The following is a 24,694-nucleotide window of genomic DNA, read 5'->3' on the forward strand; positions in this document are numbered from 1 at the left end:
ATATTATAACATAATAGTAGTCAAGTAATAAATGACGAGTATTCTTAATTGCTTGTGACACTGAGATAGAAAAATAATATACTTTCTTCAGGTCAGGATCATATATTTTGTTGCGATCGACATCAAAACTATGTATGGACAGATTGTTATTTAAAATTATATGCAAATAGATAATAAAACATGAATTCACAAAACTGAAGAAGAATTCATTTTAAATACATTTTCATAACAATAATATATGTTTATCATAACCCAAAATTAAATTTAATGAAATATTTAAAGAGTACACAAAACAGACGTTTATTAATAAGTGTCAGGTAGTCGTATAAATTAGGAAACTTGTTTATGCATATACCGAGCCCGAGAATGTCAAAAGTTGAACGGTATTCGAACCACCTGACATTCGTCGTCCGATTGCCGCGGGGTTCGGACGTGTCGCGTTCGGTTCGAGTGTTATCGTGATAGTAACGTGGCTGTTAACAGAAATCTTTTGTTTGTGGTGTCCTGGCTTTTTGGTTGTGTTTTAAAAGGGACTATTGTTTTATGGTAAATATTTTATTAGTATTCTATTTTATTTTATTTTTTAATCATATTATAATGAATTTCTCTTATAAATTTTACTATTCTTCTTCTTATACTTTTAGCTCTTTACGTAAAATATTTCATATTTCAATACTTTTATGATCGTGAAGTCTTATTCAGTACTATGTTAATTAATGAGAAAATTATAATATTTTGTAATATTTCAATCTATTTTTTGCATCCACATTTTAATATTCAAATTAATGTTTTAGAGAGACTAATTAATTCAATTAATTAAAATGTAATCCTAGACAAAGTCGCATTCGTCTTTTGCTACATCGTAGCAAGACTACGGAGGGGTCGTTGTCTCTAGACAGCGTTAGTAGGAGCAATTGGCAATGAATGTTCTATATGCAATTATTAAATGAATGTTGCTTCAGAATATTTTAAGTATAAAAGATATTTTTCATACCTCTTTATGTTGTTTATTTTATAATAACGAAAAATTGTTTTCCATAAAGTTGTTAGGAAGGTCATAATGAAATTCTTAAAACTGCATGAAAATCGACATCAGTTCAAAAATATGTTTCATATTAAAAATACGAACAATTATTATATCAACAGTGGATTATTTAACACACTTTGAATAGCAAATTCAGTTAGCTCGTTAGTAATTTGCACTGCTTTAAGGTTTTGTGGTTTTCGCACCTAATTTAAATGTGTAATTAACATTTCTTTTAAATTGGAAATTGCTCTTCAATAATTTATTCAACAATTAGTTGCTTTTTCTCCAATCCAATCTTACATCATTTCTTGTTGGATAAAATTATTTTGTTCACTTCTTTAAACAATATATCAACAGATTGGAATACACTTCTAACTTTTTTCATTATTGAATTCAAATTTTATATTAAAGTAATATAAAATCTCAAAATGTTAAATAAGAAATGTTTTATTGTAGGCGTATTTAAACGTTAACGTATCCTCAGGACTGACTATTATAGGTTGTCCATGTAACTATATCTATATGTAGGTTATTGTTATGGTTTTGATAAAACCGTGTGATAAGAATGGATAAATACTTTGAAAATGTTTTATACCAATTCCCATAAATATGTTAGTAACACTTTCTATGACACACAATTAGATAAATGTACATTTTGTGCAACGTTCCTTATTATACCATATTCAAAGAGGCACCAAGACTCCTTAAGCAAATATAGTCGTCACAACACTAACTAATTATTATAATTACATACAAAAAATGCTTCTTCACTGTATTCGGCTTACGTTGTTAAAGTAATTTAGATTAACCAATAAATTTGGAAGCAATTATAAAAGGGTGCGTTTTCTAATTAATCTTTTCTGAAGCTATCCAGCCATCGTGAAGGCCGACCTTTCAAGCGTTGCCAGGCATAGAGAAAAACGATGCCAAGGTGATGCCCTTATTAATCATCATTTTGCTTAGTCTTTTAATGTTTTCAAAAATTTTGAGTTGAATTTATATATATTTTTTTGTATGAATATTAATATCAAATTTTTTTAGATGCGTACATCATAAAAATTTGCTATAATACTGAAATGGACGTCATAACCTTAGTATTGTATTTAACTTTAAGACGTCGAATGAAACCAACTCAATAAAATACAACAGCGACATCGGAAATTTAATAGGGGAAGTTTATTTTACAAAATTACTGTGAATGGATGATCGTTACAAATGTATATCAACCATATCTATTGAAAAAATGATATTTTATAATACGAAAATTGGTTGAATTGTTGAAACAGTGACAGTGTCTGTTAAAGTTAATTAATTTATAGTGGCTCGTACAAAACAGACTATTAATTAAAATCAATAGTAAACATTTCTTCCTAAGGTGAAAAGATCCCAGTATACACACACACATATATATATATATATATTTAGTGATTGTTGTCGATGTAAAACTTGGCGTTATAAACTAAGCTGGACTGAAACCATTATCTTTTTGCAAACAATGAAAACACGCTTCGATTTGATGTGGATCTTTTCCGTACTGTTATTCTAAAGCAGCACAATTGTTTCACTTATAATGATGCTCAAGATTTTCGAGTGTACTCATTTAAATGAAACTAAGCCTTTCGGATACTACTCGTCCTGTGTCATTTAAAATACTTTAGCTTTATCACTAAGATAATTGGTATTGCTTTATGCGAGTTAATTTTTTTTTATGTGGGGTGTATTTTATATAATTTAAAGGGGTGTATTTTATATAATTTAAAGTTATTTGCTAACTGAACTTTACAAGACTTTGGAGGTCCAAGCAGAAAGATACGACGGTTCATTTTGCATGAAAGAACAACATTTATATTCAATCAAGTGGTTTTGGAATATTTGTTTGACGAAAGGACATGTAAATGGACAAAATTTGGTTAAAAAATATTATGAAGTAATAAAAAAGTACGTAGAATAGTAGGTATCAATTATCATTCATTATATTCTAAATACGTGCTGATAAAAATATAGTGTCATATATTATTATTAATTATCACAGGAACATGAAAGACAACCCCAAGTATCTTGTTTCGATTCTCTTCATATATTCCGTTTAAACTTTGCGACTATGATCTTAGAATATTATCATAAATTTCACATTCAATACTTATTGTGTTGTAATAAGGGTTATTTTGCTTCACGGTTCGCTCCAGAACCTGCACTTTTCAGTTAACCCACTTCCTAGAACATGCAAAATCACGTGTTTAATAACGTTACCCGAAAGCAATATGGCACGCCTGTAAATGCATATTAAGAAAATTATTCATAAAGACACTTTCATATTAACGAATGATATTAATATTATGAAAAAAATCCCTTTTATTTTTTTCTCTATTAATTTAATATGAAAGTTATAATTTTTTTATTATGCCATAACTATGTAGTAGTCCATTTTCTTCGACGTTTATTAGGTATTCACTCGTTTTGAGAATTGGACTTTAATCGATTTGTCGCTTAGCGTTTATATGCCAATAACAATTTGACGACGATATACAGTCCAATTTTATTTGCAATACACTTAGCAAATGGGTCTGAAATCTACATGAACGTTGAAAGAACTTAGTTATCTCGTAGGACACAACTTTTACCAGTAAAAAGTTCTTTACTTCACTGTATGCATCCTAAATTGCATTTTGATCCTCTTATAGAGTGATTTTTAACAAAAATCCTTTTAGTTGTATTTGAAAAGTTAAGAGCGCGGTGGATAAGTTCTTATACACGCTGAAACTAACAATAAAGGGCAAAACATACATCTATGTATTATGTTTCTCATTTTAAAAAGCTAGGCAGTGTTAAAAATAAAAAGCTGATTAACTATATTTTGATTTTTATATAATTTTCATCGTTGTCAGAAGAATTGTAAAATATAATTTTACGTCTTTATATGACTTAAATAAAAAAATAAATGTGATCGGTTGACACTCATAACAAAATTTCCACCAGAAAAAAGGCAAAGTGGAACATAAATATACGGATAGGAACAAAATATTCATGAATATATAAAAATATTCGTGACTCTGCTCCTATTTATATGATCGAAGGTATTGCCTTTAAAAGCTGTTTAAAAATTATTAAAGTAATTTGATACTATTTTAACACATATATACCATCAATATTTAAAGTACTCTTTTCTGAGCTCCATTTTATACATTCTTTCTCATAACTTAACCCTGTTGGAGCCATGACACAAAACGGATAATATTAATTAGTCGAGCGACAGGTAACGAGTATTTTAGCTGTTTTTTATGACATGAGCAAACAATTCAGAAGAGATTTAGTGTGTGGATGTGTTAGTATTAATGCATTCTTAAGAAATACTCATATGAAATATTCAAATAATATGAAGAAATTTATAAAATTATTAATAAAACTAACATGTAAAATCTAATGATGTCTAAGAATTGCGCTTGCACTCATTTAAATGAAACTTGTTGTTGTTGCTACACGTTTTATAGTATATTATAACTAAGCAATCCCGACGTTTCGGCGCCTTTACAGCAAGCGTGATTACAGGCAGACGAGATGAAAGTGTCTGTGACACAGACACGGAGTTTTAGTAATACAATAATAATTACTTACAACTTTACATTTTTTTTAATTTTATTTTTAATAATATTTAATTTTAATTATATTCAATTAAAATAAAGAGATTTTGATTTATTTAATAAAATTACAGATAAATAACGTTCATTTTGTTCTTTAGTACCTTTTGCGCTCGTAATCGAAAACATTTTATAGGAAAAATACTAAAACATGTCGCCTCAACCTACATTGCTCTATGAAGAATTTTTGGTGGCAATCGAGGAAATGAAAAGCCATTTTTTTCTATTGGCCCAAGTGAGGGGCTAAAATTGATATTATCATGTTTTGAAAAATCATTTTCTCATTGATTAATTTGAGGGAAAGACTTAAAGTAAAGGCATTAAATAAGAACTTATCAATAAAATAAACTGTATTTGTTTTGTAGATCCATATAATGGCGAATTTTTCTATCAAAGTTATATTTGATTACCTAGTACAAATAGAAAATCACAAATAATTTGACAAAAGTAATTGCCATTATAGAAAATATTATAACTACTTTAGACAAGATTGACACGTTAATAAATATATTAATAGTATAAAAACTCCTTTCCTCTCTTAACTCCTTTTTATGTGTTGCTCTATGGTTAAAAGTTTAAATCTACAGTTATTGAAAGTTCATGAAATTAAGATCAAATTTTCTATAACTTAAGACACACTACTGAACATCGATCTAACTAAAAAACTTTTTTACGATATGACATTTCTTTAGGAATCGAATTGGAATATGTAATTTAATAACATATTTGCTTAAACGAAAATGAGTGAATAGGAGCTTTTGTTCCTTGAATTGTTATTGCTATTGTAATTTTACTAAAAAGAATTTCCATTTTCGCCGGAAGTAATGTAACTGATTTTTGTAACTTAACAACTATATTATTTGAGATATTTCAAATATGTACTGAAAATTTTATTCTAACATTAACGTCTTTATGAAACAGGGGAAAATTATCCTATACATACAATGTCGACCCCTTGACAAAATAACCCTAAAAACAATGAAAGGGAAAGAAAGGTGTGGTAAAATCAGGCCGAAGTTTGGTCAAAGCAAAATGCTTTGAACGTTTATTTTTGCAAAGATTTCAAATATTCTGGTATTTTGTTTCTACCCGTGTCCAATCGTATTCAAATACTAAATTGGCCTCCATCGTATGTAACCTTTGCAGCTTTATTATCGTTTTATGCGAATAGAAATATTGCAGAATTGTGGAAACTACGTGGGACAGAGGATTAAAGCTCGTTTGCCGGACATTTATGAGCAAAAATTGTTTTATGATGGTTCCTAGTATTAATAGAAAAACAAATCATAGTTCCTATTTGTTTCAGCGCTATGTTACTTTACATAATCATATTTGCAAATAAATATCATTAAATTTCCTACTTTTTCTTTGATATACAATGTTATCAGATACCTACATTGTAGTATAATTTATAGATAATAGTCCGATCTATACTTTTTAATTTCTTTGTGATCTCAAGTTGACAGGAGTATAATTTAATCTTTGAGATGTATTTGACCTCGTCTTCTGAGTGTGATCAGCAGAGCTATTATCTTAAACGACTATCTCAATAAAGATCTTTCACTCACAAGTGACCTTTGACTAAGGATGTCTATTGCTTAATTTCATCGAGGCTTGTTTATTTACGCTGCTTAAGTATTGAATAAAGATGAACTGTATACATTATAATGTAGAACTTATAATTTTTTAACATAGTTGTTTTCAAAATTTTGATTTTTCTATCCTAATGAGATCTAAGATTTTCGCGAGTTTTATTCATTTAAATGAAACTAGTATTATTCAGATATACTACGCTAATTTTATTATTTAAAAATCTATTATATATTATTATTATATCTATTATATATTATATATTTAATTTTCTATCCTGTTAATTTGTAGTTAGTTCAATAAATTAAGTATTCCTTGGTTTCCCCAAATTACAAAGTTTATGTTCGGTACCGTTAATTTTATAATTGATTGTTTTTACATTTTTGGAATTAACCAAGAATCTTGTAATTATGCCCCGTCTCATAAAATATAAGGAAAAATGAAATAAGTTCGGTCATTTACTTGATTATATGGAAAATATCGTGATTCTAATGAACTTAATGGTCTTAAAATGTCGTGAGTTAGGTAAAATAAAAAGTGACACCATTGCTGGTGTTTAATGTGTTTGTTTAATTAAATATTTAATTAATAAACAAATTTGTTACCTATAATATTTTTATAAATAGTGCAAAAAAAGTAAATATTAAAATGACATAAAAGTACTAAAGAAAAAGCACATAGCACATTCTAAATTGCCTTATAAGAAAGGTAGGTAACATAAAGCAATTTGACCTAAAAACATGCAAGGTACAAAAATACTGGAGTAAAGGCAAGGGTTAAAACGATGAAAGCCCTCATAAACATTACCCCTGCCTAAGAATTCTCTGGGGGCACTCTCACGTGGCCTTGAGCATATATAAATGACTAAATAATACATTCCATTATTATAACAACAATTTAACTATTGCTAAGTTTTCTTGGAAACAATCACGCAGTAGTGGATATAAAAATCTTTGTTTCAAAACTTCTATAATGAACTTTATGGGTGCCATCGGTATCAGTTAATAAAATGTAACCACAGAATGGGGGTAATTTGCAAAGTAACCAAACAATACTCCAAGATTTACAATACCATATTTCTATACAACTACATGTACATAAAAATCCAGGCAGTGGTCACTCAAATATAGAGTGAAGTGGGTGAATTTAAATGAGATAATATTATACTTGTACCTTTGTAGCGATAGGGGCTTTAGAGAGAGTAAGGTCCGCTATTAAGACTCGTTAGGGGTAACTTTGCGACTGTGCTATCATTAATTCTTGTCCCTTATCATTATTCCATGTCGTGAATTTCAGCATGAATATTTTAATAAGGAAACTTAATAATGCACACTGAATAATGGACGCCTTTTAGGCTTATTATTTGTGTAAATTTTTCTTTACTTTTCCAAGTTGATTGAGGCATTGGTCATATAACATTGATATTGAGCATAAAAATATGTATGGATTATGTTAGAAAAATAATATTGAGTACAACAAATGAAAAAGTCTTTATACTAGACTTCGGTTCAATCCACTGAATTGAAGAAAATATATCAATTCGATATACCAGTCCACCCATATTATTGTGTACACGAAGTTAAAGTATTTTATAAAATTGCACACTGCCAGCGAGCAAATATGTCATACTTATGTGCATTTCGGTTTCTCATTCTAGATTCAGATTTCAAGATAATAGCATTACGTCGATGTCATGTTAAAAAAACTGTAGAATCTATAGTAAATGTTGTTTTAAAACTGAATGTCTAATACTTTAAATTAAAAGCGAATAATTAATGGGTTATAGCACCAATGATACGTATGAAAAACCCTATTATTTTGTGGTAGATTTTATTTAAATGTGATTAGGCTGGGAACATGTAAAAAGAAATTGAACATTCCGTTGAGCAGATCAATTCCCTACCTACTGAAATTATTCTGCTATATTAAAACCTTAGTAAAGTAACAATGTCAACTTGTCAACATATTATAATCAAATCAAGTAAAAGAAATATATCGTACAGAATTAATATATTTGATTCATATTCAAGACTTGTAGACATTGTTATTACTTACACAAAATACATAACAGATTTAACGTAAAAGACTTTGTGATTTTATTTGAAGGGTCCTCGAAGGTGAGCGAACACTTGAGTTGGATAATTGTAAGTAATGTATAAAGAATCAAGGATGGGGATACAAACGATTTGTCAAGTTCTTGTCCTGCTTTCTGAATATTTTTGTGACAATACTAAAACATTATACATAATACTTATTTAAACAGATTTTTTTCTAGTGAAATAAATTTTACGCTATACAAATGTGTTCATCAATTTCATTGCACGTGAAACCTTGAAAGTTATTTTGGCGAAGATATTTAAAATTATACAAGTTTAATCTATTTCAATAATCATTAAAAATATAGTTTACGATGGAATTATATTTAAATTTTGCGTTTCAAATTAATTAAGTTTAATTCGCTTTAAGTATGAAAATTTATGTCACAAAGTACTTATTTTCTATAAATTACGTTTCATATTTGTATAGCTACTAATACAAGAAAAAAATCACATAATTACACTTCGAAAAGTTCAGTGAGTAATTTGGTTAAATTCATAATAAAATATAGGTTTCCTTGTTATGTTTACAGTTACCAAAGCTATTTTATTAAAGACAATACTAACACCCGTCGTCATAGTAACGTACGGACAAATACAAAGTCTAGCCATCGCGTCCTTTAATTACACGAGGGAAGCTCAATTTTGCGTAAATAGTTGAAATACGAGGAAGGATAGGGTCAATTAATGGGTAACTCTGATTACAACAAGGCAACCTTTTTAATTTGAACCTCGTTTTCTCTTTAACCATGGTTCATTATGGTCAGAAACGGAATCTAATATTGGTTAGTTGTTTTAGAAAGTAATTGCAGCTCAAGGTATTGCGTTAAGATAAAAGGATCTGCTCTGTAACGGATTTATTGAACAAACTTGGAATTAACATGTGCAATGTAATAGAGTTTTATTTGTTTTTATTAGATTGAGAGAATATTTTTATTTTAAGAATAAGTAATATCTAGATAGCAAAGTAGGAAACTTATGAATATTAAATGATCAGGATTTGATTAATATATTTTATAATATAAAATAACTAAATACTATATTTTTATTTATATATTTATATTCACTGATATAACGCTAGGTATGGTTTTCGGAAAAAAAAAATCCCAAATATAAATATAGTAAAATAAATAATAATAATAATCATGATATCAATAAAAAATACATTTAAATAGTAAAATAAATTAAAATCAATAATCACATTTTTTATATAAATTTAGTTTTAAATATAAGAAACTCTTACAAATTGTTACTTGTCTTAATTTTTCATTCTTGCTATTCTTAACTAATGTGATTGTATAAATCCCTAAGGCTTATGTTCAATCTTATTATATTAACGTCCTCGTCCGGAAGTCCCCTTTAATGTGTTTGTTCCACTCTCTGCGTTTCTAACTCATGCCATAAAGGGACATATTTGCCAATCTACAATCAAAATGTTTGATAGCACATTTCTACCACATCATAATAGTAAATAACCTGATAACAATATTTTATTTGAAGCGAGACAGTCCAGAATTTATTCCCGTCTGTACCTCATATGACATCACGCTGACATCACCGCACATTTAGCAGCTTGAACCCATTATGCCGTCGTTATGTAAATACTTTTACCTTCTTTATACTTAAAGGTATATAGTGAACCTTTTTGACTTGGCCTTTTTAGAAGCTTTATGATGTGCTAGGTACATAATGGTAATGTATGTTTACGTAAAACATGTGCCAGTATAATAAACCTCGTTTACGGAGGGAATTTGTTTCAATGGATTAATCAAAAATCCTATACATAGAAAAAAACTATATTATGTTTGTATTATAATATTAAAAAAACAAAATATTCAATTCTTCTAACAAATAAATAAGGAAAATACACAAAACAGACCGCAAAAAGGATACCTTTTAATAAAATCTCGAATATATTTTCTTTCTTATAAATTTGTTTGAAATGCAAAATATCGTATATTTTTGTAGTATCAAATAATATAATAGAATTCATAACAATACTCTATATGTACATAGTACCTGAACAGTATCGATTTATTTATTAAAAGGGTATAATATGTTTTCAAATCAATTATCGAAATTGTTAATCTAGGAGAAATATTTGTTTTCACAAATAAATAATTTTGATCATCTATATTGAAGTAGGCGGGGTTGATATGATCCACTGCGTTTGTTTGCAAAATTTGTTAAAAAATTAATATTAATAAAAGGAGATATATGAATATTGATTTATTGTGTCATAGTGAAACAAATTTGAATACACCAACTATGTAAGTAATGGGATGTAGGAATGGGACGTTGAAAAACAGATGTAAAACAACAAGAGCCATTGTTTCTTTTTGTCACTACAAGCATTTTTATCTAACATTAGATACTTCTGTTTAAAGTGCTTAATCTCCGCATCAAGAACATATTACAATAAAACAATAAGTTGCCAAAATAATGCACATGATGTTCTTCTCACTAGTCGAACAAATATTTCTCTTGTTTCCTTGGGTAAGGTTTCTGACTGCAAACGACTGAATGGTTTTATAAGATTTTGTTAAACTTTCAAAGTATAAAAACTTCCTTCTTTAGTCTCCATGTAGCGGGAGGTTTATTTAAAATTTGGAACCAGATTTTAAGACTCTTTTTTATAGTTACATTACTAGTCTCACTTGCAAAGTCTTTAAATAAATATAATAAAGAAATGCCTATTAGACGACTATTGTCAATAAATCGGTGGAAACTGGTGTATCACTCGGTCTTAGAAAAGATAGCAAAGTGCTACTTTTTTAAGAGTGGTGTAAAATCAGTTCTTGTATATCATAAAGCAGTAAATATCGTAATGATAATTGTTGAAACTAAAGTTTAAAATATTTCAGATCAATCACTTTTCTCTAAAAAACGTATATAATAGTAAAATAAATCCATTTTATGAAAAAAAATATAGAATCTAGTATAATTTGAATAACCTAATTAATTTTGATGATATAAAAATAATTAAAACTAAGTAAATTGCTCATCAAATACCTCCTATTGGTTTTCTAAGTTTATTTTGTTATGAATAAAACCAATATTTATTATATTTTGTTTGATTTTAATTAAATTCGATGTCACTCTTTATTAACAAACTGTCAGAGGTAAGTGATTCAATTGCTTTGTTGTGTAGAATTCCCATGTGTTGACTCCCTTAAGTCATTTTACTTTTAAGAAAAAGTTTTAAGTTAAATTGAAAATCAAATGTTTCCAATGCATAATAAATAATTCAGAAATGGTAAATGTAAATGGTAAATGATAGCTCACAGTGTGTAAAATTAATTTGATGGATAAATACGCTCTATGCTCTGATATTGTCTTCTATATTGTTGTATATATATATATTGACTATTATCAAAATATTGAATCTTCCGCACATTTACCTGTATATATATATATACATATATATCATATAATTGTATGACTTAAAGGAAGTCGCCAATGTCTATTTCAATAAATTATATATGGATTTCAATATTTTTTTGACTTCTATCATGGTCTCATTTACTTATGATGAGAATTTCATTTTTTAATTCAAACTTATTAGCCTTTGACTATCATCATTCCAGCTGATGGGAGACCGACATGAAGCTGAAGGTGATAAATTGTATACCATTATCATCCTTGCAATTACGTTTTTAACATTAAGGCATTGTTGGACTGATATTTAAGTTAAAATTAATTTTGAAATTTTGAATGATAAACCCTCTGACGCGAGCAAGATTCGCACTTGCAAACTCAGTTCTATCGCATTCCATATGCTTTTACCTATTAAACTGTCTCGTCACTATTTTAAAGATTTTTTTTTTAATTCTATATGGTTTAATTTATATATAAAGAGATTTTCATCGCTCTATTCGGAGTTTATAATTAACATCCACTACCATGAACTCTCTATCAAATTATATATGATCCCTAATAGACCTAGAACAGGATTGATACCACTTCAAACCTGTGTTGTCATCCTTGCAAACAAATCACCCGATAATAACAGCTCTTAAAGAGTATCGGACTGGACAGACTCCTGAAAAAGTAATGCTTTGACCACAATTGTTTCAGACGTAGGAGTAATTAACAATACGTCGTAGAGCACAATACTTTAGAGTTATAGAATTTTTTGCAATCAGAGAACACTTGTAAAAGCTAGAAAACTTACCACTAACGCTACTCTGCTAGATCCTGTTCAAAGTTTTCCAGACGTCAAGTAAAACTGCTACAACTTAACATTTGTTTTCTAAAATTTGCCCCCATAAGCGTCCCCCACCAGAAATTTGTATTCCTCTTTAGTCAAAATAAGTAGAAACAACCTTTGATGACCATTAATATCTTCGAAAAGACCAGCTACGCTGAAAGCTGGTCTCTTGGTTGGGTGGTACATCACAAACTCCTCTGAAATGTTTAAATAAACAAGTCGTCTCCTGATCATCACTTTGTTGAGTTGTGATGAGCAGTAGCCACTATCATAGTTGATTTGATTGTGAATATATACATACGCATCGGTGCGCTGATGAAAGTTATATTCAAGAGTGCAACCGGAGTATAGTAAGGTACGAAATTTTTGTAAGACGGAGAAACTGAATTTTCATAAACAAAGCAAGTGCGGCCAATTAATCTGGACTATGGTGAAGAGAGTATATCTGACATTAGCAAGGTCACTCTGGAATAATGAACAATGGGTAAGGCAGGCTTTTATGGGTGGCTAGTCCACAAACTGGGACACATATTGAAGGCAGAAGGCAGGGGTAGCATCCGTCTTTAGTTCTTGCTACAAAGGAATGTTTTGAACAGCATTTTAAGCATTTAAATTTTGAGGTATCCATCGAGACTCATTCTCTGTGGCTTCGACAGTCAACCTCAACGGAAACCGATAAATTGGGCGGTGAGATGATTCGCTCTGTTTTGTGCTAACAATATCGGACGCCGATGTTATATATTTTTACGAAGAAGACAAAGGAGACTGTATAAATATCAAACTATTACACTTTTAAATTATTGTATTTCTAGAAATCAAAATAAAACTAGCAAAATATAAACATTTTAGAACAGAGACTCGAGATATAGATAATAGCAATGTTACTGCAAATTGCGAGGAAGAGAGTAATAGTAAATATTTTCTCCCAAGTTGCGGTCGGACAGTTGCACTCAAAGCGTTTAAGATGAATTGTGACTCGCCGACGCTTAAGAGATATTCGAACTACATAAATAATGTAACACATAGATATATGTCGTTCCTTTTGTAGGAAAAGCTAATTCTGTTTCTAACTTTCCTATATTTGTTAGTAGTTATTGAATAGGTTACAGCATACCATACATGGAAAATTAATGAAAACAAAAACTACTTCATCGTAATTCGTTTGGTTTTAGAATTAATTTTCATTAAAAATAATAAAATATATTTGTATTTATAACCTTTATTTAAGATATTACAAATGTTCAATATATGGATATAAATTAAACATAAATTCAATAAGCTTGATAGGTATTGTTATTACATTCAACTGGAACAATATGAAAAATACCTTCTTTTATATCAAAAGCACATTGTTTCAGCGTACCATATGTTAAAGCGGGCATCGTAATTTCCTTGATGTCATTTAAACGAAACGCGATAAAAGGGGTATAGAGTAGACACTTAAATATATTCTGTTTTTATTTTACATTTTATTCCAATTGTATTATTTATAATTTTCAAATTCATTTTGATTAACATTGTGAAAATTGAATTCAATTTTATGAAAATGTTCTATCTATTGGTTTTAAGGTCTCTAATGAAGTTGAATAGTTTGTAAAGCCACATTAAATTTATATGTAAAACTGTTTTAATACACCAACAATGACTAACAAAACCAATCCCATTTACACTCTTCAAACAAAATTTTAACCCTCCAAGCTAGCTGTCAGATGGGTCTGTCTAAATTATAAACTAGGGACAAAACATCTGCGCGACGGACAAAGCAATTTAAACAAAAATGCATAGACACATGGATATACATATGTATATAGTACAATTTCTTTAATATAATGACGAGAAACGTCAAATATTACATATAAAACGATAATTGAGATATCCAATACGTTGTTATGTTATCCAATACGTTGCTCTGAAGTTGGAAAAGTTTTTCATAAGAATTTCGTATTTTGTGTAACTTGATCTAAATATGGGCATGAATATTCATAGTGGATATGTTGAAAGATAATATTTTGGCATAGATAGAATTTCGTCACTTTGGTAATATAATATTTACTTTATACGTACATATACATCAATTAAGATATATAAATTAATTAAAAATGGTTAGAAACATGTGAAAGTTAAGGTTAATGCAATGACTGATAATTTGATATAGAAATATTCAATCATGAAAAACTCATTCGTGGAAGCATAATTCTATTAAAAATCAAAAATTTCACAGCAAATAGAGGTATCATATGAATTCTCATTTTTTACTTTATCCTTTTTTCTTGAATATATAAATTCTTCATGTCTAATATTTTTCTAAGGTAGATATTAAAACGCCAGGTAAACATTTTAACTCACACTGAATACCGTAAATAATTTCTCCAAAAGAGTTGTCAAAAGTTAGTTCCAAGTCTCTTGCAAAGTTCAGTGATGTCGGCTCGAGCAGTCTAGCCGTATCACAGATGCTGACTTTAATAATAAATAATACTACGACCTGATTTTTCTGATACCATAGTCTGTCTAAACAAATGAAACAAAAAGATTAATGTTGATTTTTTAGAAACAAAGGTTATGATTTATAAGCCTTTATAGCGTTCCTTTAGCGTAATAGAAAATTTAATTAATAATATCACAAAGGTTATGTGATATATTTTATGCCTGCAAATGTTCATACAGGGTTTCTGCTGTCACTTAATCTGTATTTTCAAAACTAAAAGTCGGCTCTCTAACTACGAGTGCAGATGGCAGCTAAATTATTAATCATGGACAGCACCTGCGAAGCTTAGCTAAGAAGCAGTTTTAATGCCATCGATCTTAATTATGAAAATTGCGTCCACATTTCTTTTTTAATATCAGCAACTTCTGATAAATTTAAAAATAACTAAAATTTAAAGATCCAATACAAAGATTAACATATCAGATATACATCGTTATCGAATATGTATGTTATTATTACCAGATTTATTCCATACAAACACTGAAACACAACCATGGATAAAAAGAAAATTTCAAATAAATGATTATATCATAACACAGTGGAGTTGGAAGCGGTATCCATAATTCATGCTTCAAGATGCACAAGGATTGTATAACCATATACTGAATCTTTCAAACTTTCGTTTTATATATAAGATAAATTTTTATTTGTGCTCTGTTTCACACAGCGAAAACAAATACTTATTTTAAATTCGCTTCTCTGCACATAAACTTAATACTAAATTCACTATTACTTTGTTCAATGGTACTTTGGATAACTAATAGATTGTAACATAAAAATAATTTTAAGTAGCTAAAAAAAACCGTACTCGAGTCCAACATACATATTTCTTTCACAAGTGGCAGACAAGTATCTCACTACTTAGCGGAATGGCGGCATTAAAATGCAAAACACTAGAATCTATGCAAAATTACAGCGCGCCGGGTCAACTGGATTCTGGTGCGAATTTACGACATTTAAAATATAGAAAAGATTCAGTAGGACAAAAGTGTATATTATTTAACCGAAATTACAGCTAATGAAAAAAAATATTGTGTATTTGCTTTTTTAAAATGAATACGTTATTTAAAGTATTGTTTTTTATATATCTCTCATAATTATTCAAAAAATTTACTTTCAGAAAACTCCCATCAGAATCTTTAAAATGGAATTTCATTGTTTGATGTGTTTCTAAGATCGCCTAATTTTAAAATTATTTTAGAACGCCTTTCAGAAGGGGTTTTCACGTTTAACCACGTACTAATTCTACCACTTCTCATAAGACAAAGAGATAAATAGATCTTCTCTGTCAGCAGTGAGCTTTCCTCAGAGAGAGGATGTATCTAATCATAAAATTCAAATTATATTATTCAACTAATAAGCTTGGTCATTAAAACTCAGAAACATATAGACCACATAAATAATCTTAAGGTCATTCTGCCCCCTAAAGAAAATCCACCTTCCCATCATTATTTTACAAGTACATTAGAATTCTCAAATTATATCTTTTGTCTGTTCCTATACTTTTTCGTAAAGAAGCTACCTCCGTCTCGAAAAGCATCTTTATTGAGAAAAGCTATCATAGAAATTCTATAGTTGCTCTTTTCTTAAGATATCTAACAATGTATAAGAGCCTATGTATACTCGTACTAAACTTGTTCAACATAGCACTCAGTAATCTCAACCCGAAACATTTTGATCTATAAGATATATAATTTTTTTTTTCATTTTACTTTAAAACAGTTCATGAATGGAATAAAGAGCCTAGGATTTACTATTTATAGTAAATCTTATATATATATATACTAAGACCTAATGAGGATCCCTCATCTTTTTGAGATAAAAACTAGGCGGACTGGCTCATTTTTTATTGTTTAATTTATATTTCCCTAATTGTTTTATTTTATTTTATTATTCAGTTATATAATAATAAAAGTATTTTTAAGTAATAAATAAAAGGTAATAATATATATAATACATATGTCATACACGATGATGCAATTGCCACAAAATAAAATTTTTAAAATTTTTACCAAAGGATTTCGATCTAGATAACACATCTCTTAAGGCTTATCTCTTAAGCAATGTCAAAAAAAAAACAAATATTCTTTCTTAGTTCCTAATACAAAAAAATAATTTCTTATATTACACAAAACTTTTATAGTTATAATCCACTAAGGAGATAGTACCAATCTATATCACTTTTGTAAAATTTTCCACTTAAATTGCCTTGTATCGAATTTTGCAATTGAATTTTAAAGTTATCTCCAACTAATTGACTTGAAATAACTTCAACGTCACTTGTTATACTCTGTATTTATCGATTAGATTAAACATATTTTCATAATTCATTAGGAATTTTTCATCAAAACAGTAATAGGAATTAAGACGACAGAACTTTTACGTTTAATTATGCCTTTAATCAATAAGAAACTTATCTCATCTATTAATATTAAAACATCAAAGACGAAGCTTTCAAAAACTTTTCAATGGATGTCGATAGCTCACGAAATAACTTCAATTTGAAGGGAAGTACAAACCATTGTTGCTCTATCTTTTGTCCTACATTTGTTATAAGATTTTAATGTGATCAAACAAACCTTTCAAATAATCTTATCTTGTAAGTTGAACAAACTATGACTCAATATTATAATTATTTTTAACTAACAATATTTTAGATTCAGTTAGCAGACATCTTCGTTTGTCATTATCCTAAAAATTATACATTGCCTATCATGAAGTTAGGTTGTATAAGTATCAAGTACAATATATCGATCATTACTTCTTACGACAAAAATGTTCCAAAGAAAACTAAACTTTGTATTATATAGCGGAAAGTTTTAATTGGATTGTCCTGGAACCGTATTGTATGGAAATGCTTTAGAATTATATTAAGGCAATCTTTGCGTATACATGGCGAATTTTTCTAATGTATCAATATAATATAGCACAGGTGTAATGATGGCCAAAATATACCAGGAGTGACAAACTTTTGAATTATAATGATATTAAATTAACAATCATTTATAATGGTACAGTTCTTATGAAATCAAGTACATAGAAATAGATTAGATTAATGAAACATAAAAGTATAATACACTAATATGCCTTTATGATTTAGGTTTAGTAAAATTTATATTATTTTTAACTCTAATAATTTTCTCACACAAAACGTTACAAAGAATAAACTTAAATGAATAGGTACCATAACGGTGTTCTCTTCAACCCAAAGATATGAGAACAGAGATATCATTTCACATTGAACAAAAAATATTTTACTTCCAACTTCACCTCACCTAAATTTCGGTATTTACATTTTCATTATGAATCTTACTTGTGAAAACTTGAAAAATGGGACACGGTCATTATTCCTATTTCTTTTTTGCATGTCATCGTGATACGAAACCGTATTTTTACAATGCTCGAAGCGCTACTCGAATGAGTTATATACAAACAAAGGAGGGTACAGTCAACAAAAAAGCTCATTTGCACTCAGCTTTGGCACAGCAGCCGTTGTAGCGTCGATCCTCCGGAACAACGATCGCTATTTGAGTGGAGCCAGTCATGTCTGACGTAATTTATAGAATGTAGCGACGAGATACTTAAAAGAAATCAACTTTATTAGAAGTTGCAGGAAGAAATAAAAATACTTATGTGTTCTACAATAAGAAATTTATATTAATAAAATATTTTAACAAATATACTTTTGTGTGGAGTAAAATATGTAAAAGCTAAACATTTTACATCGCGAGAGTAAGAGTTCAGTTTTGTTTTGCATTGAAGATATGTAACCAATCATATGACAATATCAATCATAACTTATGTACATTGGTAGATATTCAAAAATAATATCAGTTATGAAGGGTATAATACGAAGTACTAGTAGTATTTGTTTTGTATTTTGTTTATCGCACTTAATTTTAGTCTTATAAATTCTCTAATATCCGATCAAATAAAGCTGCCATAACTATTGGGTTCACGCAATTATCTTGTTACTTAAACCGTAATCCGCTTGTAGTGCTTCAACTGAGTCGTGTCAAGTGGCCATTTGTCCGTCACACTGACCGTTTGGAGTTTCTCAACCATGACTGTTTATATTTATGTAACTAAATAAGGATGTACTACATTCAAATACTTGTATTTGAGAGTTCGTGTGAATAGTACATAATTTAATGAAAAAATATACAAGAAAAATGAAGACTAGTGAGAGTCCAACTGGCCCAACAATGGTTTCATAGATTTATTTTTTGTTGTCATTACGAATCCCCAGGTTTCAAATCTTATAGATATATATTAATTTCAACCATATACCTCCATGCGTTTCCGAGATAAGAATATTTGACAGACAGACTGCAGACAGTCAGCCGATCAGATAACAAAGTGATATTACAAGGGTCTTTTATTTTATTTGAGATACGAAAACCTTTTAAAGTATTACAAATTGTTTTTCAACTTTTTGCGGTTTATTCTTATAGTAAGATCGCATTTTTGCTAATTCAATTACAGATTTGATCAATCATTGAAAATAGATGATTTATTTAGGGTTATATTTTATTCCAATAACATAAAAATGCACATATATTATTGTGTAATTACAATGGATCCGGTACCCATGAAAAGCTGAGAAGTTTCGTCTCTCTAGCTACACAAATGCAAGCCTTCAAAAAAATCAAATTTTACGAAATTCGTGTTCAATTGCATATTTTTTATTTTCAAACATAAATATTTGACAAATAACCTGTTCATATTCCGCATTCTATTGAGACTTGTTCATGTAGTTACTATATAAATATAACAAAATGTGAGACACAAATCTAGATACTATACTTTAAATAACTAACAATGTATATTGTTAAAGGTGCAGTGAGCATGAGGTCATCTATTCAGTACGGCCACAATGTAACGCCGTAACATGACTCCAAGCAGCTTTACTCTTTACATCACCAGCCTGCTGTGGCTTGATCTGACACACGCTAAAATTGGTAAGAAATACGAGTTTATTAAAAAGATTTAGTTGATAAGATTGCGTACATATATACCGGTATCTATGTATACTAAAATGTGAGCGTATACTAAAAGTTGCTAAACATTAAGTTGAAAAATTATACTAGGTTTTTATGTTAACAATATTCAATATTAACCACAAAAAAGTGGAAAAATCTTGAGACCAATCTAGAGAATCATTCACAACAAACGAGCATTTAATAAAATCGTTTGTAATTGTGGCTAGTAATACACTGGATAAAGAAGTATTTGATTATCAAATCTATGACTAGACATTTTATTGCATTACTACAAATATCATTTTATGGACGATAAGCCCAGTAGATATTCTTATTAAACGATGGCATCTAGAGGAGTAAATTATCGAAAGAGAAACATTCTCTGTATACCGAAAACACAAAAAAAAACATAATAAATATTTCAGACCTGAATTTTAATTACCTTACAGTTAAAATCGTTGCTAAAATCACGAGCTTTGTATGAACTCCTAAACTAATATGTCATCTTCCATACGCAGTACGAGAAAGGCCATATGAAACTATAATCAGTAGTTTTATCGAGACTATAGTCCGAAACAAATTACCGCCCACTGATGCCGATACCTTGAGACTATACGTTAACGTTGTATTACGAAAGTCAAAAATTCTTGCCATTACTATCACCATACAAAGTGTCAAGCATTAAAATAAATTCAAGGATTGAGAGAGATAGAATGGAAAATATCGCTGTGATAAAACAACTGATTGTCAACAAAACTATGGGATTCTTTATGTGATAGTAAGGTACACAAACTGGAATCATATAGCCTAATTGCCAGAAGTACTCAAAAAATAAAAAATCTCCAGAAACACACAAACCTAAGCGCACCGAAACAACATAATACAATAGAAAGTAATCATTCAACGCTGGGGCTAGCCGAAAATAAAAATAGTTTGGAAAGAGAGGCTTTGGTAGAGCGTTTTAATTTCACACTTCAAGTAAGGTCCCCAAATAGAGCCTTGTTAATCTTGTAAAAGTTGACGCTATCAAAACACAAGCGCGTCTTATCATCACCAGGAGAAGTCCATTCACCTTAACTTAATTAGTGGAATTCTGCTGTGGCATTTGGGCAGTTATTGCCAATGGTCATCTCACTGTTTTAAGCCAAGATAAATGACGTGAAAAAGAACTTATGGCTGACAATAATTTGATACTATATAATTAATTGAAAAGTTAATTAGTTAATCCCCTTTTTACGGTTGAATGACCAGAGGTACGGCTTTTCTGCATTCTTTTGTAGTAGATCTTCTTCGCATCCGGACGAATTGAAGCGCTTTCTCCTTCTTTATACGCACACCAAAGGATTATAACGGTTTGCCTGCGTTTCTTTTTCCTTCCAAATCTAACTTGGATGTCTTCACGGTAGAGAATATATAGTGGGTTCACAACGTCTAAGATATGATTAATGCGTTCACCGCCTACAACTTCATTTCCACCTATCGACGAGAAAAACGACAGTCAAGCAATATTCATTGATTATTAAATAAAAGCGGACTGAAGGAAAACGAGCTAATATGCAAATTCATTAATCTTCTGTAAACCTCAAAAGAATGTGACCACTTCCTTTTTCAAAGCCATAATTACCTTCAGATTGGCGGTATAGTAATTTGCAAATCTCTGGATGGACAACTTTGAAGACAAAATATCGCTAATGGACCCAAAACCATTAAACTATGCTAAAAGTGTATCAACTCAATCGTAACTCTATACATCCGAAAATAAAATTCACATTCGAAATGGAGGCTAATAGATAATCATAGAAATAGAAAGAGGAGCCATCTCCTCTATTTCTATCCATATATAGCTGAATTTAGGAAACGCATACACTTAAATATGTAGGTACCTGCAAGAAACGTCTCCTTTTGCCTTACGTCAAAAGAGTAAGTGACAAGATAAAAAAAAATTCAATTCTAACAGGCTATGTTACTAAGGCCAAAATGAGTAACTCGGGAAACTCGCCGAAGAATGTACTACCCAAAAAAAAAACATTAAAGTGTGTAAAAAAGCTATGGCTGCGGTTTATTTATTAGTTCAAACAAAGCCTACTATTACAGAAAGGGTAAGAATATATATTATAACAGTAAAAATAAATCAACAATAGCACAGCATATAGTGCAATCATCAATGAATCATAGGATTATATATCACTGTTCACAAATCCTTCTTCACCAAGTATTATTTTTACTCAAAAATTTAGCGACCATCAATTAAAATTAAGAAACGTAAAAATGTCAACTGAGAAGAGCTTTTAATATTATCCTTGACTTGATACTCATAGATTTGGAATACAAAACTGCGCTTTTATTGATAATTCAGTAACACAAATATAGAAACATTCATTGTTATGTTTTTATTCTGAGACAAGTTAAAATTCGTCAATAATTAGCTTATTACCATATGTTTAAAAATACAGGATCGCGTTAATCAAATTGCTTTAATAGATAAAAATACTCAACTGATATATGTTATAAATATAAATATCATCCATACATATTAAATGCTACAAATGACTAAAGTTTTTGAATCATACATCACATGGACGACTAATTTCCCTAACCTTAAAAACTGTTGTTCGTGTTTGTGAAGACTAATAGAGATATAAACTTAGTAAAATTTACACATAATCACGATGATGTAGTGCGCTCACGATCGACGCTCAGTCTAAATTAAAGTCTCTGAGACGCGAGATACTGTATGATGCACATGACAAACGGTTAGATGGAATTCTCTCATAGTATAAGTCGTCTTCAAAGAATAAAGTAGTGAATTTATGAAAGCAATTTTTCACTATGTTGTGCATGTATTGTATATATTCCAAAGCGGTTTCTTTTAATTTTATTGGAATTTAGATTTTGAATTTTTTTATAAAAAATGGAAATATATTATGCCATCGTATTTTATTTTTAAATAAATGCAAAAATTGTCGTTATGATATAGTTTTAATATTTTTCTCATAATAATATGTTTTTTCTTAGCCCAATATTGATAAAAGTTATATGTTATCTTGCTAAATATAAAAAATCCTTAATAAATCAAGAATAAAATTCTAAGATTATTAGGAACAAAGAAACTGATAAACACGGGGAAAACATTATTGCTTCCTTTTCTATGCTTCTTTACTATTGCCTCACAAATCTTTCAGTATTTTCCTTTTAGCAAACAAAAGGATTCCAATTGCTTTTATGTAGTGTCATTGTTATGAGAAAAAAATATGTGTTATATTATGTCTAAAAATCAATTATAAAATCTTCCTACATTCTATTATAAATTTTCTGTTATAATCTATATAGATAAATAAAATAACCCATTAAATACAAAATTTATGACAAAACAAATGGTAGGTGATTTATTATCGTTAGAGCTCTGACGGCTATATCTTCAATTATTAAGGAAATCAAATATGATAAATATAGCGTGGTTTGTATTGACGTAAAAATTTGATTTTCATAATAGTGTCTCTATAATGAAAATCAAATTGTCTCAGCCTGTCATGATATATTCATAATAACTTAGTTTTAAAATTATAAACAACTAACACTATATGTACTAAATATCAAAATATATATACTGTACAAACAAATAAATTTGTGTTGTTGTCCTCTTAGACCTGCATTATGCATACTAAATTCATATATTCTTCGCAGGTTACTTCTGGCACATCACAGATCTTCATTATGACCCGTTCCACAACTCCCTCGAGTTACATAGAGGTGAGTTTTCGGGTTTTCATTTTTAATTTTTAAACTTGGTATTCACGTAATTGTCTTTTTGTTTGTTTTGATTTATATCGCGTATTGGGATTTGAAACGGCTTTTAAAACTCCATAGCTATTATGTCTCCTAATTTCGTTGGTTTTGTTTTGTTTGAAACTTTTGTATAAATTTTATGTATAAACGAGGAGCGACTCGAAATTTCTGAATTTGATTTACTTAATCTAGATTTGTCATTTTTTCGTTGTTTTTCAATAATTTACATGAAATAGACATATTTTCTGCGGTATATTTCGAATTTTCATATCATTATGGAATAAAAATTCCATTTCACGATGGAAAAATGTCTATTGTCATTTGTATTTTTGATATAAGACTAAATACGTACGAAAGATACTCGTAGAGGTCTGTAGCAAATCACGTAGCCATGCTACAATTTACCGTAGAGCTCGTGGCCAGTCGAGTGTAAAGAATCAATGACACTGGGTGTTTTGAAGCGAATAAAATTGAAATGAGTAATACATGTCGTGTGTAAAAATAATTTGGAAAGATATTTTTATATTCTGTTTCAAATTATTTTTAAAAATTTATCGTATAACTATTTATTGAATATTCAATTTTAGTCTTTCAGATTTTTGGCTTATTTCTTAAAAATTAAAGCTAAAACGGTTTCAATTCCATTCATCAAGAGGTACTTTAAATATAAAAAATATTTTTTTTTTTTTTGTAATTGCGAAAGATTTTCAAATTACAAGTTAATTAGGTTGTGGTTCTTCAATCTCTTTAAGTTTATTAATGTGGAGTTAAAGGTTAGCATTATAATCTAAAATTATTTATAAGATTTATATTTTTAAAACATCAGAAAGTCTTGGACAAACACAAGAATCTATTTAAATTAATTATTTTATTAAAACTCTAT

At 29.1% G+C, this 24,694-nt stretch overlaps 1 protein-coding gene across 1 annotated transcript in view; it reads left to right on the forward strand.

The window, feature by feature from the left end:
* The first annotated feature begins 418 nt into the window (after window positions 1–418).
* The window catches only part of LOC116767027 (acid sphingomyelinase-like phosphodiesterase 3a), a 29,893-nt gene continuing 5,617 nt past the window's right edge, over window positions 419–24,694 (forward strand). The window contains exons 1-3 of the mRNA XM_032657175.2: window positions 419–546; window positions 19,881–20,004; window positions 23,710–23,775. Coding sequence (XP_032513066.1) covers window positions 19,935–20,004; window positions 23,710–23,775 — 136 coding nt within the window. The 5' untranslated portion in view covers window positions 419–546; window positions 19,881–19,934. The remainder of the gene's footprint in view (window positions 547–19,880; window positions 20,005–23,709; window positions 23,776–24,694) is intronic.

Source organism: Danaus plexippus, chromosome 10 (assembly GCF_018135715.1).
Source record: "Danaus plexippus chromosome 10, MEX_DaPlex, whole genome shotgun sequence".
Lineage (NCBI taxonomy): Eukaryota > Metazoa > Arthropoda > Insecta > Lepidoptera > Nymphalidae > Danaus > Danaus plexippus.